This window comes from Hemitrygon akajei, chromosome 11, assembly GCF_048418815.1.
Source record: "Hemitrygon akajei chromosome 11, sHemAka1.3, whole genome shotgun sequence".
In the NCBI taxonomy this organism is placed as follows: Eukaryota; Metazoa; Chordata; class Chondrichthyes; order Myliobatiformes; family Dasyatidae; genus Hemitrygon; species Hemitrygon akajei.
In genome coordinates this window covers 167,719,095-167,728,574 of record NC_133134.1, presented here as the reverse complement: position 1 = coordinate 167,728,574, position 9,480 = coordinate 167,719,095, and the positions used below count along the sequence as shown (strand labels likewise).

The 9,480-nt window shown below is 46.0% G+C and overlaps 1 protein-coding gene and 1 long non-coding RNA gene across 4 annotated transcripts in view; one reads left to right on the top strand and one right to left on the bottom strand.

Moving 5' to 3' along the window:
• Positions 1-1,515: 1,515 nt before the first annotated feature.
• LOC140736257 (transmembrane protein 74B-like) overlaps positions 1,516-9,480 on the bottom strand; it is an 8,259-nt gene continuing 294 nt past the window's right edge. The window contains exons 1-2 of one of the 3 annotated variants that reach the window (XM_073062197.1): positions 9,420-9,480; positions 1,516-7,992 (exon numbers count right to left, since the gene is read on the bottom strand). The exon at positions 9,420-9,480 is cut by the window's right edge and continues 294 nt beyond it. In XM_073062197.1, the coding sequence (XP_072918298.1) occupies positions 7,200-7,940 (741 nt within the window). In that variant the 5' untranslated portion in view covers positions 7,941-7,992; positions 9,420-9,480 and the 3' untranslated portion in view covers positions 1,516-7,199. Of the gene's footprint in view, positions 7,993-8,321; positions 8,426-8,776; positions 8,900-9,419 lie in introns of those variants that run through there. The other 2 variants (XM_073062198.1, XM_073062196.1) reach the window with 2 other exon arrangements.
• The window catches only part of LOC140736259 (uncharacterized), a 9,910-nt gene continuing 8,851 nt past the window's right edge, over positions 8,422-9,480 (top strand). The window contains exon 1 of the long non-coding RNA XR_012100913.1: positions 8,422-8,651. This is a non-coding gene — a long non-coding RNA (uncharacterized lncRNA). The remainder of the gene's footprint in view (positions 8,652-9,480) is intronic.

The following is a 9,480-nucleotide window of genomic DNA, read 5'->3' as shown; positions in this document are numbered from 1 at the left end:
TGTGGTCACCCAGACTTACGTGCAAAAAGCAAAGGAATTTGTTAAGATCCACAGAAGAACTGGAGGTAAATGTTGTGTAGGAACCCTTACCAACCGAACTCAGAAAGTACTTCTCAGATTAGGAAAGATGGAGATGATGAAAGGAGCCAGGATGAAGAGAAGAGCTGCACACTTGCTTTTTCACTGCTAGACATTAGCACGTACTGGGTATGGATAGACAATAGGGAGCATAATGGAATAAACGAGTACCTCAAATTACCCTGGAGTAGGCCAGTACGGTAGTGTAGAGGTTAGCAAATGCTATTACAGTGCCAGAAACCCAGGTTCAAATCCACCGCTGTCTGTTCTCCCCATGACAAAAAAAACAAATTGTACAAACAACAACAAGCACATCAACCCCCCCATGAGCAAAAAAACAAATTGTACAAACAACAACAAGAACATCAACCCCCATGACAAAAAAAACAAATTGTACAAACAACAACAAGAACATCAACCCCCCATGACAAAAAAAACAAATTGTACAAACAACAACAACAAGAACATCAACCCCCCATGAGCAAAAAAACAAATTGCGCAAACAACAACAACAAGAACATCAATCGCGCCCCCCCAAGTGACGCAGTGTCGAGCCATTGTTATTTAGAACGTAAGACCAAGGAGCAGTAGATCCCTGGGATCTGCTCTGTGTCTCAGTAAGATCCTGGCCGATGTGGTCCTGGCAGCAATTCCCCTTTCCCTCTTTTCCACTGAATCCATGATTCCTCTGCATTCCAAAGTACAGAACGCTAACCAGCAACATCAGAGCATCACGGTAGCATAGCGGTTAAGGCAACACTATTACAGCTCGGAGCTGGGGGTTCAATTCCAGCACCATCTGTAATGAGTTTGTACATTCTCCCCGTGACCACGTGGGTATGTCCTAAGACATACCGGTTTGTAGGTTGGTTGGTCATTTTAAATTGTCCTGTGATTAGGCTGGTGTTAAATAGGCAGGGTTGCTGGGCTGTGCAACTTGTTGGGCCGGAAGGGCCTGTTCCGTGTTGTACCTCTAAACAAATAAATAAATGGGTGGTGGGGTGGAGATACATCTCCATCAAATGAGGTGTAAGGTGCTCCTTCCCTCTGCTAGCCAGCAGATCACCCTTCAACAAGGTGAAGCACCTTCTTAGACCCCCGATCAGGGTCACGTGAAGCCAAGGTCGCACGAGCAGCTGGTGCAGATCACAAGTCCTGGTGATGTGACCACTGATGCCAGGCAGACAATCTCTGAAGGGTATTTGATAATGGCTGGGGTCACCCGTCTTGTAAAGACACTGTGCAGAAGAAATAAATTTCAGACAACTTCTTAGAATAAATTTACCAAGAACAATAATGGTTCTTGGTAAATCATGATTGCCCACGTGATACTACATGACACATAACTAAAGTACAAAATGGGAGCATTAACCTCCCTGCAATACGCACTGAAAACGCAGGAGAGAGAAAGAAAAGGGAGTTACATCCAATGATTCCTTCCTTCATGGTTTTATTACTTTGTGACTTTCATAGGCATAGCAGAACACTGATCACATTATGATTAAAAAATAATTAAAAAGTGATTGCCACCAAACATATGAATAAATTTTGAAACATCCCATCAATATTTCAAGCACCATAATAAAATCAACAGTACAGGTATAGTAGTGTTTTGTCTCAAGCTTGCTGGTTCTTCTGAGAAGAAAACGTGACATACCCTGCCAGCAAAGTGTGCTTGAGAAATTCATTTACACATCTGAAAAATCGCACCTTTAAAAATTTCTTAAAAAGAACTGAATCTCCTATCTGCTAACAGTCATTTAGATTTATACAATATTTATGCAATGGACCATAGGGTACAGCATTATGTTCAGGTAATGTCCAGAATACAGTGAAACTTTTATAACAGCAAGAGGCCTTAGGGTAATTGCGTAAAATTAGAGACAATATATTATATATATTCAGACCCAAGGGTTTATGAACATATTAAAGCTAAAATATGTACAGCATTCCTTTTGAGATATTTTGACCTTGTGAGGTGCTGTAAATTTTATTCAAGATTTTCCTGGTTCTATGCTTCTCAGTTATCCGAATTTCCTTTCTCCTTTCTGGAGTGTAAACTGCTGGTTGTAAGGACTGCTTCTTATGTGTAAGGCAAGGAGTGCTGGCTCCAGAACTGGGTAGGATTTCCTGAGAGAGTTAATAGATTTCCTTTTGCCTCCCTTCCTTGCCCAAAAGAAAGGGAAATCATCCCACGCAGTTCTACCCTACAGAGGACAGTAAAACCGGCCGAGAGGATCACCACAATATCTCTCCCCACTATCAGTGACATTTACTGGGAATGTTGTAGAAAAACGGCCGGAGGCATTGTTGAGGATCCCTACCATCCATCCCCAAATCTCTTTGACCCACTACCGTCAGGAAGGAGATGCAGGGACATCAGGACTAGTTCTGCCAGACTGGGTAACAGTTTCCTTCACCAGGCTGTGAGACTATTGAACATCCTGCCTGCACTGAGGTCTCGTCACTAGGACAGTGAGCTGTTTACTGTTGACTATATACGTACAGTCAGATGACAATAAATTTGAACTTGAAAAGGCCAGGCACCTGACAGGAAGGAGATAAAGGGAAGGCTGAGGGGAGATCTGATAGAGGTTTATAAGATTATCAGAGGCATTGATAGAGTAGACAGACAGTATCTTTTTCCCAGGGTTGAAATATCTAATACATTTAAGGTGAGAGGAGTTAAGTTTAAAGGAGGTATGAGGGCCAAGCTTTTTACTCAGAGAGTGGTGAGTGCCTTGAATGGTGGTGGAGGGAGATAGGGATGAATACACATAAATGTGATGAAAATGGAAGGATAAATACATTTTGTATACAGAAGAGATTAATTGCTTGGTTTTGTAATAACATCCCTGCACCATCAACTTACAGGACATGTCACTCAGGATCTTGGGCTATATCTATTTTTGTGTGACTGTATGTTTACTTGCTGTCTAATATGTGGCTTGTTCTGTGAATGACTGCTGGTACTGTGTTTTACACCTTTGCCCCAGAGGGATGCTATTTTGTCTGGCTCTATTCATGGGTATTCAATTGAATGACAATTAAACTTGAACTTAAAGAAGAAAGTAAATTGTCCTCTCTAATTTTAGTTGGCCATTTGATGATTAAGTTAATTGGCTCAGTACAACATTGTGGGCCAAATGACCTGTTTCTGTGCTATACTATGTTCTATGTACTAAAACTGTGAGCAGAGGTCTAATCAATGAGATGCCTGAAATATGGTCCTGCACAAAGTACAGCGGAGGTAAGTTAAGCACCATTCTATAGATATGGAAGTAAGGTCAGACCACACCGCCTGGTATGAAGGGCCACTGCACAGGATCAGAAAGAAGTGCAGAGGGTTTGTAAACTCACCCAGCTCCATCATGGGCACTAGCCTCCCCACCACTGAAGACAACTTCAAACGGTAATGCCTCAAGAAGGCAGCATCCATCACGAAGAATCTTCACGATCTGGGACATCTCTTCTCATTATTACCTTCAAGGACAACTAACAGGAGCCTGAGGACACACACTCGTTTCTTCCCCTCTGCCGCCAGATTTATGAACAGACTGTGAACCCTGAACACTACCTCACTATTTTAAACTCTTTATGCACTATTTACTTATCTTTTTATATTTCTTATTGTAATTTTTAGTATTTTTGTTTGTGTTACACTGTACTGCTGCCACAAAACAACAGATTTCATGACGTACGTCAGTGATAATAAACCTGACTCTGATCCTGAGTTGGTCCACTTTAAATCGGTGACATTCACATGAACTGCTTTTTAGCACACAAAATGGATTCCATGTCTCATCACAAAGACAAAAGGTTCAGACTTTGATGGCTGGTGGACGGTAAGCATTTTCCAGAGCAAATGCGGGGCTGCACCAGATGGTTCTTACTCCCTTTGTATTGCCTTCTCAGCATCCTGCAGTGTCTGACCTTGTAGCACTTCCCTCCTGTGAAGCTGCAGCGGCCTCCGGAGGCTTCCTCAAGGGCAAGTAGGGATGAGCAATAAAACTGACGGCAGAACACTTATGGATTACTTCCAACAGCAGGGAGACGTGGAATTAAACCTGAACAGAATGAGGTTGAATTTCCACTGTGGTCCTCACTTCATTTAGTCTGTAAATGTAATATTCCTGTGGTTTTTGAGACCCTAAAAGGGTCTATTATTCCGAACGTAAAGACCCGATGACTCTGACCACCACAGCGAACCTAAAGGTAAATCAAGAGGTTCTGCAGATGCTTGAAATGCAGAGTAAAGCACACAGAGTTCTGGAGGAACCCAGCAGGTCAGGCCTTGTAGCACTCTATGGAAATGAATTTCGTGCTGACACCCTGCGTCGGCATCCTGATGAAGCAGGGGCTCCCAATCTTTTTTATGCCATGGACCAATATCATTAAGCAAGGAGTCTGTGGACCCATGTTGGGAACCCCTATGATGAAGGGTCTCAGCCTGAAATGTCAAATGTTTATTCCTCTCCATACCTGACTTGCTGAGTTCCTCCAGCATTTTGTGAGGGACCCTAAATACCCTTTTACCCTATTACTCTGCCTGTTCTGATGAGGGGTCTTGTTCTGATCCATCAACTGTTTATTCCCTTCCGTAGATGCTGCCTGACCTGCTCAGTTCCTCCAGCATTTTGTGTTTGTTGCTCTGGATTTCCAGCATCTGCAGAATCTCTTGTTACTCTCCCTATTTCATTAGTACTCAGAGAACTCCCAGAGAAATCAACCTTGTTTTAGCAGTAGAGTTTACATTTCTTTTTTTCATTTTTGAGTTCGTAATGCTGTTGTCTGAAAGGTTGCCCTTAAAAATACTGCAAAATGATACGTTGTCGTTGTCCCAGTCCATACAAAAGATTACAAAAATCTGCTTAACCCCATAGCTGCTAAATACTGGGGTTAGAATGTTGATTATTTAACTTTGAATTATGTGTATCAAATAATGCACTGTTGTATAATACTGTAACAAGGGTGTGACACGGCAGAGTAGTGGTTAGCATAATGCTATTACAATTCCAGTTACCTTGGTTAAAATTCCCATCGCTGTCTGTAAGGAGTTTGTATGACCCCCCCCCCCCCCACCCCGTGGGTTTCCTCTGGGTAATCCAGTTTCCTTCCACATTCCAAAGACATACGGGTTGGAAGGTTAATTGGCCACATAGATGTAATTAGGCAACATGGGCTCATTGGGCCAGAACAGCCTGTTATCGTGCTATATCTCTAAATCAGATTTTTAAAAAGTATGCCCAAACCCATTCTCACTTTGTCCAACAGCAACACTTTGCTAAAGTCTGGGGAAAGTAGTTGTTTCAGTTTTTATCAGATCCAGATACACCTCGTAATCTATTTGCGTAGTCTCCAACCTGAGGTATGATCATTGATTTCACCAATTTCCAGTAATTTCTACCCCATTCCCCCTTCTCACTTTTTCCATTCTCCTTCCTGGCTCCCTTTTTACCCCTTCTTTTCTCCTCACCTACCCATCGCTTACCTATCATTCCCCTCCTCCTTCCCTTTCTCCCATGGTCCACTCTTATCTCCTATCATATTCCTGCTTCCTTGGCCCTTTACCTCATCCAGCTATCGCCTCCCAGATATCAGAGTAGGTTTCTTACACAGAGAGTGTTTGGTGCAATGTGCTGCCAGCGTTGGTGGCAGAGACAGACACGTCAAGGAGATTTAGTAAACTCTTACAGGAAGGTGCATGAAAGACAGAAAAATCAGGAGCTATGCAGAACGGAATGGTTAGATTGATCTTGGAATAGATTAAAAGATCGCAAAACACCACGTACTGTTCTAAGTTGTGTGTAAATTTATTTTTAATTATTTATTTAGAGATTCAGTGCAGAACTGGCCCTTTCAGCCCAATGAATCATGTCAGCCAGAAACCCACCTCTTAACCCGAGCCTAATCACAGGGCAAGTTACAAAGACCAATTAACCTACCAACTGGTAAATCTTTAGACTGTGAGACTAAACAAAGCAGCCGGAGGAAACCCATGGGCTCACAGGGAAGATGTACAAACTTCTTACAGATGTTGACAGAACTGAACTCTGAACTCTAACCCCCCCCACCCCCGCACCAAGCTGTAATAGTGTCACGCTAACTGCTACACTCCCGTGGCAGCCACACAGAGAGCGGTGGGTGCTGTCGGGGGTGGTGGTGCAGGCAGATACTTTAAGGACCTTCAAAGAGACTCTTAGATAGGCACATGGAAGAAAGTGAAATGGAGGGCTACGTGGGAAGGAAGGGTTAGATTGATCTTAGAGAAGGTTAAGGGGTTGGAATGACATCATGAACTAGAAGTCAGTACTGTTCTATGTTCTATGCTGTTAGTCTCATGAATGATAAGGGAGTGATTCCTGGTAACTTGGACAATGTCTAACCCATGGGTAAGCAGTAGTCATGATCGCTTCATTGTCTATGGGAGCTCACATTACGTACAGATCTCCTTAATGCTGTAATAGTTAGGGACAGTTCAGGGATTGTTTTATTTGTAAAAATCTTGGAGACATCCTAAAGTCATGAGAGGCACTACAGAAACATATGTGTTTATATTTCTGTGATCAAAATTAGGGTTAGGGTATGAGCTGCAACCTGCCTTTGACCTGAGGGTCTGTGATTAATCTGTATGGGTTTAAACCTGTGCAGAATCAAATCCTTTTGGTAACTATCCTGTACAAAATTGCTGGTCTGGTCTCCATAGACTTGACAGCCTCTAGTGTGCTAACAATTCTATGAATATGTTTGGGGCCTGATAGGTGACTTTTTTTTTGCAGTAGGCACACTGAAGTCTGCACAGAACCACTCCAGTCTGCAAAGATTGTTCTCACCCAAACACCGGCTCCCCTCCCACTCCCTTGCCGATTACTGTTCTCGAGAGATTGCGTGAATTCTCTCCCTCGTGGAGGACTGAATCCATTGGACTGGTGATGATATTCATCATTTGGTGAATGTTGGAGCTTTGCTGGGAAAGACCCGAGTGAGTTATGTTGTTTTGCATCATACATAAAATGTATAATAAATACATGCATTTAAATACTGTCTCAATCAGGGAGGCCATGTAGTTGTGAAGGGATTAAGGGAGGAGATGGTTGGGGGTGGGAGAACTACATGTTCCTTTAGGATCCAGTATAGCTAAGATTCTCAGACACCTGGACTACCTCGGACTCCACCAATGATTGATGACCTTCGCTATCCAATGGCTTCAGTCTCAGGTTGATGGACCCGTAGGTCTTCCTGGACCTGCCAGTCACTATGAAGCTCCTCCGTCCATAGAGGTCGCCTTTACAAATGGAAACCATGAGTAGCAGGGAGAGGAGCATGCCTCCCAGAGTGAGGAGACCCAGGCCAGCGATGATACATTTGTCCAAGTGAGAGCCCAAAAGGGCGTAATGTAACTCCAGCCTCTCCATCTCCCGAGCTGTGACCGTGTCCGGATCCACTCGGGACTCTCTCGGAATCGCGTAGGCGATAACCACCAGGGTGATGCCGGCCACCAGGAAAACCAACGCCACCATGAAGCCATAGTCAACAGACTGTCCATTCGCCTCGGCTTCGGGCCCCTCCTCAGAGTGAGGCGATGTCTCCTGGGCTCTGTCCCGGCTGCACTGGCTGGGCACCGCCTCAGGCCTGCCCGGGCACCTGTTAGCGGGCGAGAGCTGGTCAGCCCGGAAGGTGAAGGAGGTCTCCTGCTCTTGGTTCCCGTTGGGCCGTGGATCTGTCCTTGGTGCTGAAAGGTTGCGGGCGCAGGGCGCGCCTACGGCCCCATTGGCCGTCCGCTGGGACCGGCAGCCATAGTCGGTGAGCTCGAGGTCGCTGTCGCTCACTTCCAGAGGGTGATAGCATTCCGCGGACGCCATTGGAAATCGTTTGCCCTGTACATCCCAGCGACGCTTAACAGTCACCCTGTAGCTGGAGACAAGGAAAGAGACCGGTGACAAGTCCTTCCAGTTACACGAGGGGACACGGTTTACCCGAGACTGCCGATCTCATCGACCCCCAGCGTCGTCCATCGACCCTTGGCACTAAAGGATGCGCTTGGGAAGGGGGTATCTGCTTACTGACACCTACCAACACACAGCGATCTTAGTCCGTGATTTGTGGAGCTTAACACCCTTCAAAACCTCTTTTCTTTTGAAAATATAAACGCCATTCGGAGGGGACAGGTCCCATCAGCCGATCTGACGCCTTGGTAAAGTTAAACCCGGGGGAGGTGCTGAAACGCGTATGCGGTCTCTTACCCTGAATATGCGGACGGCATACCCTTGCCTGCAGGGAGGTCTCGACGCTCGGTTACCTGTCTCTGTGTCTTTAACCCCTTGCCTCTCAAACAGTTTTCACTTCGCAATAAAACCGCTTCATTTCACAGCGAGAAGCAGCCGCTCTTCCCTTCCCTGTCAGCCTCATATTTAAATGTTTCATCACCTCATTTAGCGCCGTTTGCGTCGGATCGGCTGGCCCCAACGATACTCCCAGACCGCGGAACAAAGGGGCAGGGACAGAGGTGAAATCTCGGTGCCCTTCAGGAGTTAACCCCTGACACATGGCAAGATCAGGACCATGACTGATGGGTAAGGGACAAGAGCTCTCGGACACACCACACCCGCCGTGACCCGAATTCTCCCCTTTTGTCCTGCGCGATTTCTCATTCCCCCCCCCCCCCCCCCCCCCAACTCGGCCGAATATATAAACGCACAAAGTTTCTCGCGTTCAGCTATTCCATCAAAGACACCGTCCGCAGAAAAATGTTAGCGAGATCTCAGGGAATCCGGCCAATAGATGAATGTCTTTGAGAGTGTCCATTTGCTGGCTGTTGCAAATCAACGTTGCGGGTTCAGGGGCGCGCTTGCGGGTGGGAAGGGGGAGGGGGAGAGATTGGCTGGGAGATGGAGAGAGAGTGGGAGCGGGAGGGAGAGGGGAAGGGGAAGAGAGAGTAGGAGGTAGAGAGGGAGAGGGAGAGTGAGGGAAGGGGAGAGAGGGAAAGGGAAGAGCGTTGGGGAGGGAGGGAGGGGGAGAGAAGCGGACATGGAGAGCGAGGGGGAAGATAAATAAATAAAGGAGAGGGAGAGAGAGAGGGAGGGAGGAAGTACAATGGCGTCAGTCACCAGCAGTGAGAAAGGGCTCGCCTGGATTCAGGCCATTTCTCTGTTGGGGCGGTGACATCTGCATCCAGATCTCCCGGAGTCGGAGTCCCCTCCCCTCAACAACCCTCGGCGGTTTAAAGCTTTCCCTCCCGACTGCTCATTCCCACCCGTGAGCAATTGCTGCCGCGGACAGCGGCATATTTCCTGAACCGGCAGCAATATTCGCGGCAACTTAATTCCGTTCGGTTAACTTACCTCTAAACGTGATCGCTGCTCCTGAAATCGGTCGCACTCAGACACGGGTTCTCGCAAGATG